Source organism: Aspergillus pseudotamarii (assembly GCF_009193445.1).
Source record: "Aspergillus pseudotamarii strain CBS 117625 unplaced genomic scaffold BDV38scaffold_50, whole genome shotgun sequence".
Classification (NCBI taxonomy): Eukaryota; Fungi; Ascomycota; class Eurotiomycetes; order Eurotiales; family Aspergillaceae; genus Aspergillus; species Aspergillus pseudotamarii.
In genome coordinates, this window is record NW_022475064.1 from 48,717 (window position 1) to 63,265 (window position 14,549).

General features: G+C 47.1%; 5 protein-coding genes across 5 annotated transcripts; 3 read left to right on the plus strand and 2 right to left on the minus strand.

Annotated features, from left to right (window-relative positions):
• The first annotated feature begins 344 nt into the window (after window positions 1-344).
• BDV38DRAFT_254108 (GFA family protein) lies at window positions 345-1,354 on the plus strand. Its single transcript, XM_032055293.1, has 3 exons — window positions 345-749; window positions 839-1,091; window positions 1,152-1,354. The coding sequence occupies exons 1-3, from the start codon at window positions 359-361 to the stop codon at window positions 1,273-1,275; spliced, it is 768 nt and encodes a 255-aa protein (XP_031910795.1). The 5' UTR covers window positions 345-358; the 3' UTR covers window positions 1,276-1,354.
• Window positions 1,355-1,627: 273 nt separating this feature from the next.
• On the plus strand, window positions 1,628-2,459 carry BDV38DRAFT_254109 (uncharacterized protein). The gene has a single exon (XM_032055294.1). The coding sequence runs from the start codon at window positions 1,769-1,771 to the stop codon at window positions 2,309-2,311; it is 543 nt and encodes a 180-aa protein (XP_031910796.1). The 5' UTR covers window positions 1,628-1,768; the 3' UTR covers window positions 2,312-2,459.
• Window positions 2,460-3,163: 704 nt separating this feature from the next.
• BDV38DRAFT_285510 (uncharacterized protein) lies at window positions 3,164-4,840 on the minus strand (the record flags this gene model as incomplete). Its single annotated transcript, XM_032060498.1, has 4 exons — window positions 3,164-3,460; window positions 3,514-3,665; window positions 3,720-4,669; window positions 4,722-4,840. 4 exons carry the CDS (start codon window positions 4,838-4,840, stop codon window positions 3,164-3,166), a joined length of 1,518 nt encoding a protein of 505 aa, XP_031910797.1.
• A 4,935-nt stretch (window positions 4,841-9,775) lies between these two features.
• Window positions 9,776-12,109, plus strand: BDV38DRAFT_254115 (F-box domain protein). The gene is made up of 2 exons (XM_032055295.1): window positions 9,776-10,292; window positions 10,360-12,109. The coding sequence occupies exons 1-2, from the start codon at window positions 9,976-9,978 to the stop codon at window positions 11,684-11,686; spliced, it is 1,644 nt and encodes a 547-aa protein (XP_031910798.1). The 5' UTR covers window positions 9,776-9,975; the 3' UTR covers window positions 11,687-12,109.
• Window positions 12,110-12,669: 560 nt separating this feature from the next.
• Window positions 12,670-14,373, minus strand: BDV38DRAFT_295181 (glycoside hydrolase family 27 protein; the record flags this gene model as incomplete). The annotated part of the gene is made up of 7 exons (XM_032062658.1): window positions 14,216-14,373; window positions 14,030-14,162; window positions 13,846-13,986; window positions 13,706-13,795; window positions 13,350-13,652; window positions 13,115-13,299; window positions 12,670-13,068 (listed from the first exon to the last, which is right to left on the minus strand). The coding sequence occupies exons 1-7, from the start codon at window positions 14,291-14,293 to the stop codon at window positions 12,670-12,672; spliced, it is 1,329 nt and encodes a 442-aa protein (XP_031910799.1). The 5' UTR covers window positions 14,294-14,373.
• Window positions 14,374-14,549: the final 176 nt, after the last annotated feature.

Consider the following 14,549-nt stretch of genomic DNA (forward strand, 5'->3'; position numbering starts at 1 on the left):
CTTGAATGATTGTCACTGATTAACACCCATATGTACAATCCGCTTAAGGCTAACTTACAGCTGACGACTGATGTGTAAACCACAACCTAAAAGGAACTAAAACTGTAAACCCAAAGAATACGATAAAGTTGTTTCTTGGCTTTTGAATCTCTAGAGCCTCAGATGACGATGGCCATGGCACAAAAGCATCATAAATCGCATTTACATCGCAATGACATCATCTGCGATTCCCGGCTTTTTGGTGGCGTATACAACCAACTATCCCGACTCTTCTAGATTCGAGCAAGCTATATATATATATGGACATTGGCATGAGCGAGTATGGTTGAATATATTTGACGAGTCTTTACTTGATTCTATGTTGTTTAAGCCACCTACAGCTTGTGTTCCCGCAATCCGCCGGTCTTTCGTGACATCTCTCATTCGCGCCGGCCAGCAAAGATCTCGGAGTTCTCTTTCTGGAATCACCAACCACTCGGCTTCAAACTATCGCAAATCTAGTTATATAGCCCCAAGCATGGCGGAAGATGTGCCAACGGGGGGCGATCCCTTTCCCAACCCCATCTCCGGCACCACCGATGAAGCAAGCTGGAAGCATCGGCCACCATACAAGATCCAAACAGATGAAGAATTCGGTCCTGTGAAATGGACCGGAAGGTGCCAATGCGGGCAGGTAGAGTACAAAATAAATCGAGAGAAGCCATTGAAATCGAAATACTGCCATTGTCGGGGGTGTCAAGTATTGCATGGTACGTGATTAAAAAGAATAAGAGTGCTCCATTCTTCGTCTGCGACGTATCTGGAGCATTCGAGGAAAAATACTAACAAGGATAAATAGGTGCCCCGTTCCAGTGGGCCACTATATTCCACAAGTCCGATATTACATTCACCAAAGGTGCTGATGGCCTAGCCTTCTATTCATCTATGGAGAAATCGAGAGAGTATATGAACCCAACGAAAGTGTCGTGTTCGTTCTGTCGGACCCCGATCATGGATGAGGGGCGCAATGTTTGTCTTCTATTCCCTGCGTCTATTGACTCTGGGGAGACACATGAGGAGAGAGAGAAGTGGATTAATGCATTTGAAGTAGAGTAAGTCTTCAATGTTCCTTGTCTGAATTTGGAATGACCTGATATTAACCATGTTTGCAGGTGTCATATTTTCTACAGCCGACGGGCTGTCGAGATCCCAGATGGAAAGCCGAAATGGTCCGAGTTGGATGATAGTAGCGAGCTTTTGGATGATTCGGGTAACCCTAAGAAGGGCAAATCATGAGGTTCAATGTACATTTCTTTGGCAGATTGATGTAAAAGATTAAAAGAAATATAAAAACAAAAGGAAGATTTAGGTTGCAGACACCTATAACACCATCCAGAGCGTAAGTAACAAGCAGCATAAGCAGCAATGTTGACTTCACTCACTCCATGTAAGTATTCTTGAATAAATCCTGATCTCGTATAAATACGCGCGCTACACTACCCTACATGGTTACATAGACTAATTAGCACTACTCCACACCAAGCTAAAACCTTTCCAATCGCCTTGGATTTCCCGTAATATTAACCCCGCTTTTTATTCTGTTGTGGTTTAAAAAATGGTCCAAATCAGCCTTACCCTCAGGGGTATCACTGCACCTACCCATATAATAAGAGCCATATCCCTCGGTAGTTGGGGATTAAGAAATCGGAGTACACAGCTTTGCTAATTTTAATACTCCTCTCTCACTACCGACCCCAAAAGAGAGAGAGAAAAAAAACTCAATATCAAAATGGGTCCTCAACTGTTTCTGATCATGGGATTGTTCCTCCAACTGCTCTCTGCCCACGAGTTACATCCACGCGAAAGCCCTGACTGCCAGTTCGCAGTGGCCGCCTCCTACCTGGGAGAAACATGCGACACTTTCACTAGGAGGTGGCATATTGATCGTCCCACATTTTTATCGTTGAATCCGGGTGCCGACTGCTCCGGCCTTGCTGATGATCGCACCTATTGTGTGGAGGCTGTCTCGTCGGTCTCGGCTGCTGCTTCTATGACAACGACATCGTCCACAACCAGCTCTCCAACGGTATTGTACACTACCACCGTTAGCTCGACAGCTACAGCCTCCGCAGTCACTGGCAGTTCTACAGTGACATCTTCTACAACTACCGACAGCTCTACAGAGACATCGTCCGCAACCACCGATAGCTCGACAGCGACAAAGGAGTCTACTACTCCTACATCTACCTCTGAGTCTTCCGCCACAGCTTTCAATATTCCTCTGCAGATGACAATGATTATTGCATCATTGCTTTCTCTCTGCTTTATTTAACCGGGCTTTCTTCCAAGACATGTCAATACAATGATAGACATGAACCACATCGGTGCCTTTCCAGGAGCCTATGTGCTTTTCGGCGTCTAGATGGTATTTAGAATTTATGTCAGAGCCCTGAAGGATTTAGCTCAGAATATTTCGTCAGTTTTCAGAGTGACTTTTTATTTGTAATGTATACTATATTCTTGTTATACCATATGAAGTGGCACTTTTCATAGTCTTGATATCCCAACAAAAAGCATGTCAATATAGGGTAGCAATAGGTCGATTACTATTATATAAGGATCTGGTAAATGCCTTATACCAAAACGCGTCTTCCGCCAAAGCTTTCCCATACATCACCCGCCTGTCTAGAAAATTTTTCTGCCATGAAGTCTGCTCTGTGTCCCGTCATCCTTGTCATAACCTGGGAATCAATAAGAATCTCAATACTTCTGTAAGTAGCGGCCCTGACCTGCGACTTGCGGTGATCGATATTTACTTGCTACTTCCAAAGTGGCGTCCAGCTGGTCTTGCAATTTGGTGGATATCTCTTGTAGCTGGTGCTACATAGCGGCATATCATTACTTCCCTTCTTTTTGTTCGTAGTTGAAATGTCGGAAGGAGGCATAAAACTAGGGCTACACTAAACAGCACACTGAGCGCTTCCGCTTTCCACCCGCGAGGGAAGCTAAGTTTGTCGACGATCATCATGAACTGGAGGGAGGATACATCCACGAGCTGTCGCGCATGTCTGGCAGAAGTAGCAATATGTTCTGAAGAGAAATACCACAAGGTGCATCATGATATCTTGGAGAAGCCACTTTTCTTAGTGAAGTAGTTTTAGACTGGTACAGGATACGGTCATAATTATTGCCGTAAAGCACCTACTTTCACCCGACCCCAACTTAGCCTGAGTGCCCAAATCGCTAGTGTAATGCTCACGTCTATAAAGTCAAAGACAAGGGCTCCGCCAAAGATAATAGCATAGTAGGTCCATGCTGTAGATTGAGAGACGGACATGACCGTCGCGAATATGGCCCAGGGGAGCATCCATAGAAAGTTTGAACCCAGAGCTTGATAGAGGTACCAACGTGGTGAGGCTGCAAGGAGAATCGCTGCAAGCTGGTAGTTGAGGCCGTAAAAGATATATGTCCAGTCAATTTGCTAGAAGAGTTGGTCATTAAGTGGGTGGAAATGAAACTGGTCCTAGGGCCTACCTTCCATATCCGCTGGGTTATTTGGGCAACGACTGTGGAGCCAGAGAGATAGTAAGCAAATCCCTGGATCCCACGTACAGAAAGGGCTATACATATAATGACTTCGAAGACAAGTGCAATGCCACAGGAGGTAAATGCTGGGCGACAAATTTCTAGCCATATATTAGCTTTATGTTGCCTGTCCTCAATACAGGAAAGCTACATACCCACAATATCTGACTTCGTGGCCTTGGGATGCCGTATCGCCGCGCCAACACGATCACGCCATTTCCCCCAATTATGTCCAACGAAGGTCAAAGTTGATTGCTCCAGGGCCTGGACAGGAACCATCACAAGTCCCCACCTAATTGTGTTGAAAACACCCCATGCTGTTGCGTAGTTCTCGCCAAGCAGAACTATTCTACTGACCAGCCAGAGGTAGATAGCGTTACGAATAGCAGACTCTGCGAAAGTGTATGAACTGGGTCGGATAAGAGTTTTCAAAGCTTCAACACTCGGCTTTACCCTCTGCGCCCTGGGTTGCGATCTCTGTAGTCTTAAGCTAAGGTAAAGAAAATAACCCAACCCGCAAAGAGCAGAACTCATGTCACAAGCCACCCTAATCCAAGCCTGCATATTCACCGTTGGCTGAAACGAACCAGGATGGAATTTCGACAGAATTAATAGGTCGAGCATAATATTAACGATAAACTTGGTTGAACTGATAAATAGCGGTACATCCGGATGATCTAGCGCGCGTGTGCAGCATGACACGGCCGTTTCCAAAGCAGACGACAAGGCCTCGATAGAAGAAATCCGGACATATGTTAGAGACGTTTGCCGGACTTCCACTGGCATAAATGCCGCCGCAAGACTATTGGATGATGCGAGGAAGATCACTGTCATAATTGTGCCCAGCACAGTCTGCACTACTATAATGGTATATGATAGGCTTAACCGTGAGGATACAGACCTGGTTGATTTGTCTCCTATAATGAGCCAAGCCGACCTTGGGAGGCCATCATTTAACACCTCGACAATAACGCCAATGTAGGTGTATATATCAGTGGTGACAACTTGACTAGAGTCAATATTTGCAATCCACAGCTTGCTAAGAGTACTATATAAAGCAGGGAGTGCGAAAGCGCCTAGGTTGAAGATGAGGGATCCGAAGTAGCTGCTGAAAGTTAGAAAATTCAGTCCCAGCCTGCATGACGGTGGATTCTTACGTCTCTCTGTTCCATGAGCGAGGCCTTGAGCGAGGCCGTGGGGATTCATCAGCTTGCTGTCTCTGCTCATGATCAGTCACTCTAGTGCATTTTGTTATCCCGGTCTTTGGAGGAGCCATAGTGAAGTGCGTAGACTAGATGCGGTGTTGAATATATGTCAAGCCTAGGTTAGGGTGTAGAAGCATGGCCAAGAACAAGTTGAAAGGGCGGGGAAGGAGCAGCTGTGACCATGTGACGCGACCTATATGCATGGAGATGGCCGAGCTCGCATCCGGCTCGCCTTCCTACCACAAAGATCAAGGCAATGTTCAACTGTTTCCGGGCCCGCACGGAAGGCTCCACTGTAGATCAAGAAATTGTTTTCGGCATGGATTCCCAGCAACTAAGGTTACTCCGCCCACAATCAGCACTCCTAGTCTTGGGGACCAAGTAATGAGAGTATTTCTAGATCACCCCGAGTCATGACATATCCTCTAAGCGCGCTAGTGGCATGACGGGGAATGGGAAAGTGACACCACCATTTAGAGTAATGGCCAGTGATATGTTGCAATGTTGTTGGATACTAGTAGTGTGCAGTACGTACTGGTTGACAGCTACTACTCGTCACCTCGCAGCGCCCCGGAATTTTCGAACACATGTTCATATATTAACTCATGGCAATGCTCTGCTACAATGGACTCCATTCCGCTCATTCACAGCCTTGTCGTCGTACTTATAATAAGGGAGCCATGTGGATCACCGCCAGAGATCGATATCAATAACCAACGATAAAAACGTGGAGAGCATTCCTTCTGGATGGGAAATCTGCTCAAGGAACCCTTGAAGTAAATTGGTGGGAAGAAACGATTTCGGCTAACAGTTAAGCGAAAACGACTAAGGTTATAGATTAAGTCGAAGTTTGCCATCGTGATGAGCTATGAGGATGAACGATAGGATAACAACTTGCTAGAACTGGTTCATGTGATTATACTAAGCTGGAACAGGAGCAAGAAGAGAAATTGCTGACTACACCGGTATTGAAGCCGAGGGTAGAATATTGAATAGTCTCGTCAATCTAGTAAGCATAGCCAGACGTTAAAAATCCTCATTTGTTCTTATTTCAGTATCTGAAAGCTCTCTTGGTTCCTTCCAATCACAGTACTATATTAGTCTTATGGTGTTTATTAGCAGGAAATCTGCGAGTATTCTGCTAAGTTTCGGCCAGGCTAGAGGAGTTGGGTACAAAAGGGGGTCAAACTTTACTCCAATAACAGCTCTACGCGTTGCTCAATAGTATTTATGATTATTCTATTGTCTAAAGGCAGATCAGAATATATTCGAGATGGATCTTCACAAATACCAGCTTCATCATATTCATCTAAAATATCCTTTAACTTCCGGCCAGAGACATTATTCTTTAGTACTTTACCACTTAGCATCGTCCTCAGAATCCGGCACATCGGAACCCTCCTCGTCAAGACGACGATAGATACTTTCCAATATCTCCTGGACCTCCGATTCATCCTCATATCCGTAATCGTAATCCCCATAAGCTCTACCAACGCCCCTTGCCGCTAAGTCTTCCCCTTCATAACACTTGTACTCCTTCTTCACCTGTTTGGAATCATCCCAGTACATCTGCCAAGCCTCATCTGGGTGGAGTATGCCCTCCACCCTGTAAATACATATATCTATTAGTATATATGCTATCATACACTAGCTGAAGCTGGTAGACGGGATCTAGGAAGGGGGGACGTACATAGGCTGATCCACTTTGTGCAGTCCGTCATCGTAGCGCAGCGTGCCATTGTCGTTCCAGAAATGCTTAGATAAATTAAATCCCTGCTGCACGTTGTGCGTAGCCCCATCATAGAGGCTGAAGGGGATATAGAGCCTTGGGCCCCAAGTTGTGTTTTCGTGGATGTATATTTCGCGGCTGTTCATAGATCTATCTGGATCGTCTTGCCAGTCCCCGGCAGTCTTGAACTTATATTCTAGTCGCAGGAAGGATTGGCAGCGAAACACAAGTGGCTAGATATGATCGGACTGATTTGAAAGATCAACTTGTTACTTACCCCATCCATCCTGGGTGTTGTACAGCCCGAGATAGTCGAGTAAGCGGAGCCCTGATTCACACTCAGTGGCCACTGTTCCCGCTTTCCTCTCAACCGCTGGACAACAACATTTATACGATTTTGGGGCAACATTAATGCATAATGAACCACCCAAGGTAGTAGTTACCAGCATTTGGACAGAGAAAGGCGCAGCGAGATACTTTATTTCAGTGCCCCGACCTCCAAATGGTGAGTGTTATAGACAAGAATATAAAAGGGAATGAGTCCTAGGTCGTTTAGGACCTTCTGTACGGCACACTAGCGGAGCCGAAGGCCCACAAAAGAACCCACTCCATGGTCTACCAGAAACAGAGATGGTTGTCGCTAAATGACGTAGTATAATTAAGGTTTCGAACGCTTCACCAATTTCCATTGCTCAGCTTGCATCCCATTGCCACATCATTGCTACTAAATGAAGTAACCGAATGGTGAGAACATTTCTGACTAGTTCAGGCTACCGATCTCGAGAATGGCAGGTGTTGTTTGCCCATTCATACGGCCCTGAGAGTCATGGAACAATTGGTTAAGTTTAACAAACTGGTAACTCAAGGAATCCCTCAGAATTTAATATGTTGCAACTCCATAGAAAGCCAAGTTACTTACCTTGTCTAGACATCCCTTATCCATCTCTGCATAGATTCGTAGTACAGCCCCAGTGTCTCTATAAGCAGCTTAAAACTGCCTAAAGTTGTAGTTTGAATTGTACATCTGCGGTTTACCCCTACCCATTGGCATCTTCTTATCAGTCAGCCTTCAACCAAGATACCACGATAGATATAACCAGCTCCTACTATAATGTTCTACTTCAAAACTCATATTCAACATGTGGACCTGGTATTCTCTGGCCGGAGACTGGTTATCTTCAGCACCTCACGGAGCGAAATCCGAGGTATAATTGGTAAGTGCGGTCATGGTCAGATGTGCGAGATGTGACGTGGGGCGCTGTTGGTGTTCGGTAGAAATAGTAAAGAGTTTGGAAGTGTCCACTCTCCTGGGCAGGTGGGTAGGTTGGTACATCGAATTAAGTTATCTAGCTCCCGAATCCCCTGCACAGTCATGGATTACTGCCCAACGAATGTGTTACCAAAGACAGGTGATAGAGTAGATTCAATTCCTCCTGATGCTATTCGATGTGGTGTCTTGAAGACCTGACTCACGTACTGTTCAACACAGATTTCAGCCACGCATTGCCACGCTGGCAGTACCTGCTCCACATTCAATACATGTATATATTGTATCGCATGGTTGATATTGTCGTTCAAAAATAAGCTCAATCGCCAAAGATCCAATAGAAAATGAACCAGTCGACAGAGAACAGACGGTACTGGAATTGGTCATAAGTCCCGGACACCTGTTGAGCCAACTTGAACTACATCTGTAGATAGAGCACTCAGCCCAGAAAGTGATAAGTAATAGATAAATTAGTAGCGGAGAATTTGAGTTCTCGTCATCTGCGGTTGACGATCAGCTGAATCTGGCCATATATAAGCGTCTCTTTCCCCAACTATGTTTTCCCCTCCAAACAACCTTCCCTCCGACATTCTCGGCCCACCATGGCTGACAAGGTTGACGTTCTCCTCGAGGACGTTCGCGGACGCCCTCGCGGCTGCAGAAACCCTAAACGATGAAGACAGTAGCACGGATGACTGCAGGGTATGTACCAGCCATATTCAGACATAATAGTTCCAACAATACCAGGATTTATACCAGAATTAATACCGCAAGGTTGAGGACGTTGGGAAATTGACCAGCTGCGCTTCCAATGACATAGAATACAATGACGAGCATGTCGATGATGATGATGCGGATACAATCGCTTCTAAGTGGGAAGAGGTGTGGTCTAATCCCTGACTATATTATCAAGGAATGGGCCGCTAACTTCTACATTCAGACGGCAAGAGGATATCAGAATCTGGAATTATGCCTTGACGATCTCAACCCTCGTGGTGTCCTAGTACCAGAGGATAGCGATCGGAATGTGGCTGACATGTACGGCCCGAATGGTGAACAAAGCAAGGTATGTCTGGTCGTTCAAGACTAAATGAGGAAATTTACTGATTGACAAAGCGCCTTAGAACCTCAACCGCCAATAGGAGAAGTAGTGGTCCATCTATGCGTACGGCAGGATCTGCAGCCACTCCATATAAGTATTGACCATTCTTATCGCCTGTGTAAGCGCAGCACGCGTTGGGGTTCCACCAGCTACTATGCTAGGGACTGCGTCTAGCATGTGAGACTTGCAAAGGCCGGTCGTGAGAAATCCCGCGGAAATCATTCCTGTAATCTCCGTTTCTTTGTTACATTGGGGGCGGTAGTCGTCCCTAATCCCGACTGCGATATAAAGAAAAGTCGTGAAAGTGTGGTAAGAACTAAGAAAGTCTGTCCAACACATTCTGACCGTCACTTGCACCGAAAGAGGATTAGCCGCGGAGGCGTTGAAGCATCGGTGACCCTTCAATTATGGCCCCACTTTGTTTCATCCAACCACTAGAGATTCTAACCGCTCTCCTGAAACACGATAGACGACCTCTTCCCCTGTCTTGGCAAGTATTCTCCAGCCCCAGGCTGAGCAACGGCCAACCACCATTCCTTGTTATCTCGCTTCTGGATGGCTGATAAAAATAAGCACAGCGCATCGGTTACAGAGCACAATACTAATCATGCACCTGTCGTGCCGAACTAGTTTCTTGGAAGGCTGAGATGATTGACCCTCAGCTAGAGGGATCAACACCTTCCAAGAGCAATGGGAGTGAAAGGTGAGCAAATCGAATAAAGGAGCGAGCCCGATGGGTAAAGAAGCAACCGCCAGATCTCTCAATTAGGGAACCCCCCGGGCGCAAAAATAGAGAGAGAGAGAGTGTGTGTGTGTGGGTGTGGAAAGAAAAAAGATAATTCGACGGCACTTCCCGATGCTGATTTAAGTCATCTCCTTTCCCAGATTAAATAAATAAATCTGGTGGAGGTTCCCTTTCCCCACTTTGCAACCTGCTTCTCCGTTCATTTCTCACGCATCTTCCTCCTTCTCTTTCGCTTAGCCTTATTCTTGCCATCGTAATATTTCTCTGACTGCAAACCACCTCCCCTGACCCGACTCCCTTCGTTCTCGTTTTAATTCGAACATTTCGTGTTTCATCAATGCATTTGTCGTTCACGATCTCATCATGGGATTTCTAAGCCGTCTTCGCAAGCGTTCGAAAAGTCATAGCCGTGCGGGGAATGCGGTCAGCTATGAGCATCTCCGCACTAACCACGAGGTTGTTCCTCCGTTGCCCATCATGGGCACAGATTACACCAAGAGGTTACCGCGACGTGTTTTAATCCGCATTTTCTCCTTCGTTTGTCCCCACACCGAAGATAACAGCTATGATACGTCAGAGGAATCCATGACCGAGGATGGCTGTATGCTTTGTGACATGCGCGACCTCGCGCACTGCGCTTTGGTGTGCAAGCGGTGGTCCATTGACGCGGACGCCCTGCTGTAGGCTTTGCATCTTCTGAGTTATTTTTCCCTTGTACCCTCGCTGATCTCCCATCTCACTCACTAGTTACTCCAATGTCCGCATCGACGCCGTCCACTACTGTGAACTCGAGGTTCAGTTGTCAGCTAAACGAAAACGCCGCTCCTTCTTCGACAAGAATGGCGACCCCGAAGATGCCCCCCAAGCTCGCCTATCGCTCTTCATGCGAACCGTTCGACACTCACATGGCCTAGGGAGTATGGTCCGCTCGTTGCGCATGCCGTATATGACTCGCGAGGCGAGCAAATCGGAGATTGCACGAACTGTTTCTGTGTTGCCCAATCTCCGCTACGTGGATTTGCCTGCTGGCTTCTTCAGTGACGACCCCGCGTGCCTCGCTCTGAAGCAGGAAATCATGGCTCGTTGCCCAGATCTTCGTCGGATGAGTTACCGCCATGGGTCGGAGGGTACCTTTTCGCAGTTGCCTGGCACACATCTTTGGGGAAATCTTGAAATACTCGAATTATCAGGCCTACAAGTTGAGCCTCATATTCTCCGGTTCGGCCTGGGCGCATTTCCCAGGCTTCGTGACTTAACATTGGAAGAGCTTCCTTGGCTGGATGATTCCGCCTTCGCACACTCCCAAAACTTCCCCCCGTTCCCGGCCGTTGAGCGACTTACCCTTCGAGATACTCCAAATGTCACAGCAAGCGGGCTTGCCGCATTTTTCTCCTTGCCTGAAAACCGAGCCTCTTTGCAATCATTGACGCTGTCAGCTACCCAAGTTCACCCATCGGCTCTACACCACATTCTCTCGGACGCACCAGAGCTCCGTGCGCTATCGGTAATCCAGGAAGTCTCACGATCGTTCCCTCCGGAAAAGGTGCCACCGCTCACCTCTCGGTCACTCGAATTGTTACATTACGAGATATACTCTCCAGCCGGCTCTTACGGCATGCCGCCGGTGGCAAGCTCGTACTACTCTTACCTAATTTCATCCTTGATGTCCAACGCTCTTCCTGCTCTTCGAGACCTCTATGTTCGTGATGCAGGATTTCCAGAGGCATTATTGCTTGCCCCTCCGCCCCGCTTGTTCGGTGGTGGTGAGAGTGGACCCCAATTTGGGGGAGGCATTCTCGCACAGCCGCTGAACGTGTACAGCAAGGGCTTGGACGAGTTGGAGTGGAACTTCACTCCCTATGAACCACCTTCAACAAGAGGCCGCCGGGATAGTACGACACGGCCGGTAAGTTTCCACGATGCTCAATTAAGCCGTTCCTGGGGTGGCGATGCACGGAAGAGTGTGCTGGTCGGCAATGGCTTCGGCGGGTTCCTGGCTGTTCCAGTGGATGATGGGCGTCCTAAGAGTAGTGGGGGTTGGAGGCGTGAGAGCAGAGGTGATTTGTGGCGGTGATCGAGTTATGAAATCTTCTTCAACTATTTTGATCCCGCGACCATGTGATGGAATATGGGACAATGTTTTAATGAGTCTATACCCTGGTGCAGGCATTCAGCGTGGTAGCATTCTCTCACATTTTCTGTGTACTGGCTTTTCTTGCAACTTGATATGAGCGTGCCCGATCTGTATGACATAGCCTATGTACTCGGGTTGTTGATAAGCGTCCTAATGATTTTTTTAAGCCCAACAGAAGCATCTATCATCCTCTGAGCACTAGAGAGTTTCATGGGTCACTTACCATCCTATTCGGGTGCGTGACCCAGTCACATGTTTTCTTTTTATCATACTTAGGGATGCTGTCGTTTTCTCCCCCTCTTACTGAAAACTACTTGTGCCTTTTTATACTTTCCTGTATTATACACATTGATTGCGCCTTGCTCTTTCATCTTGTCCTGTATATGAGTATCCTTATCATATGCTTTTCATATGGAATACGATTTTCCAAGCTCGGCTTTCTCCGAAGGTATAGATCCACCTGCGGATGCGATCGGTTTGGTCTCTTATATAGATAGAAGGTATCTAGGCTGTACTGAGATTATGGTTTCCCAAGACCGTCTTACCTGCTTCGAAAAAACGGCAAAGAGCGAGGGATCGGCTGAGATTTGAAGGTCTATTTCGACAAAGGTAACCAATACTCAGGAGCAAACTACTGATGTGAGCGAGCTCCTTATTTTTTTTTAGTCCTTAGTCATTCTTTAGTGTAACCTTTCTTCAGTACATTTCAGTCGTATCTACATAGGCACAGCCATAAAGGTACGTACTATGCATAGACTGCCTCTATGATTTGTCATGTCCAGGATCTTCCTTTCACTACTCCTTTACCTTGCTTAGAAGTTCTTGGCCCAATATTTGGAGTAGACCCTGCAATCCTTGGGCTCATCACAACCAGCACATTGTATACATCTAGCCGTGGCTTGCGAGAACCGCTTCACCCGCGATCAGCAGGATTCTCCCACCACCAGAGCAGCAATATCATGACTCTGCAACTCCACGCGATATTGGTCCTTCACACAACCCAGATCTTCACCCGTCCAAATGTCAGTTACCAGATACCCGCTGCCCTTCTCAGCGGAGTCCCTCAGTTCAGGGATCTCGGCCCACACAGCAGTCCGGCTTGTGGCGCTGTCTTCTGAGTTGAACATCAAAACCAGAGTTCCGCCGAGAGTCGACGATGGCCCGGACCAATATTCCGCTGGATGCGCTGGATCAAATGTCCAGTCTGGGTTGTATCCCCATTTATAAGGATATGCTGGGCGACCAACTACCGGATCTTGATGGAACGACAGCAAGGGCTTGTTTTTCAGAATGGCAAGGTGCTCCTCTTTGATCGAATCAAGCTACTTCCGTTAGCCAGACCTCTTTGACCGAGCTATGAAAACGTACAGGAGTACCAATGATAAGAGGCGATTTCATTGCGGCCCAGAGAGCAAAGTGGGCTCTATTCTCTTCGAGAGTCAGGTTTCCGTTGCCAACTTCCAACATGTCAGGATCTGGATATCCCCAGAAATCGGCATAGTTCATGAGGAACGAATTCTCGTTGGCGATCTCGACAATCCGGCTCCAGTCGGCTGTTCGAGTCAGACATGCTCTTCCGAGGCCACAGGTAGTTTCGACCTACGCGTAATATCACCCGTTGTCCTCCAAGAGTTCCCTGTCGCATTACCCCATTGGTTCACATCCGCCTGGCCCCAGTCACACAACGAATAGAGAATGGTCCGATTGACACTCAGTAATGCATCGCGCATAGTTTCGTACCTTTGAGCAGTATTCGAACTGCTCCAGTCGTATTCCGTTGGTGCTGGATTGGATATATCCGGACAAGTGCCGTTAGGGAACTTGGAGCCATTAGTGTTGTCTGGCACACAGTGGGTATAGGTGTCGGTCCAGTTAGTAGGTACACCGCAGTTATCGTATTTCAGATCTTATCACTTGAGTTAGTTTTTTGATGGCTGGATCAGTGGCAAACTTCCGTACAGTCAATGCCCCATTCGGCAAAGCTCTCAGCGTCTATTTTCTCATATCCCAGACTAGCCGGATAGCCAGCGCAGGTTTCCGTACCGGCACCTGTCTTCTTAGTCTCATTCCAATCTGATCGTAGTATGCAGTGAACTTACTACTATAAATGCCGACCTTCAGACCCAAGTCGTGAATTTTAGAAGCGACGCCTGAGATTCCATCCGGAAACTTGGCCGAGTCCGGAACGATACGTTTGGTATTGGGATCCCGGCCACTCTTGACGGACCAGCAATCATCGACTGCAGGTGTTAGCATGCATATGACAAGTTTCGGTTGACCCACTGTTGATGTACTCATAACCCGCATCCTTTAAACCCAGGTTTATTGTTTCTTCTGCAGCAGTCAGGATCTTGGAAGCATCGATGTCACATCCAAAAGCATTCCAGGTGTTCCAACCCAACGCGGGTAGTCTCCCCTATGTATCGCATCAGTTACTACTGCTAGCCCCGAAGCAAAGCTAAAACGTACCACACCATCAGGGCGTACCAGAGCATTAGCCCCGGAAAGCAAAGACAGCGACACGGCTAAAGAAACGTAACGCTGCATTGGACTTTGATTGTCTGCGAAATTGGGGCCAGAAAGGTTTAATGGAAACTGGATGGCATATACTCTGCAGAGATATGCACGGTAGTTATATACCCCCACAAGCGGGGGAAATCATCTCATCTGCACAATATAATCCCCCCGCAGATTGAACCATGCTACATCCCTTCCGGAGAAACAGGAGACCGAACGGTTACTCAGCATGGCTTTTCCCTAAGGACAAGATGTTCTGTTATACTGAAAGTACTCCAGATTCCTC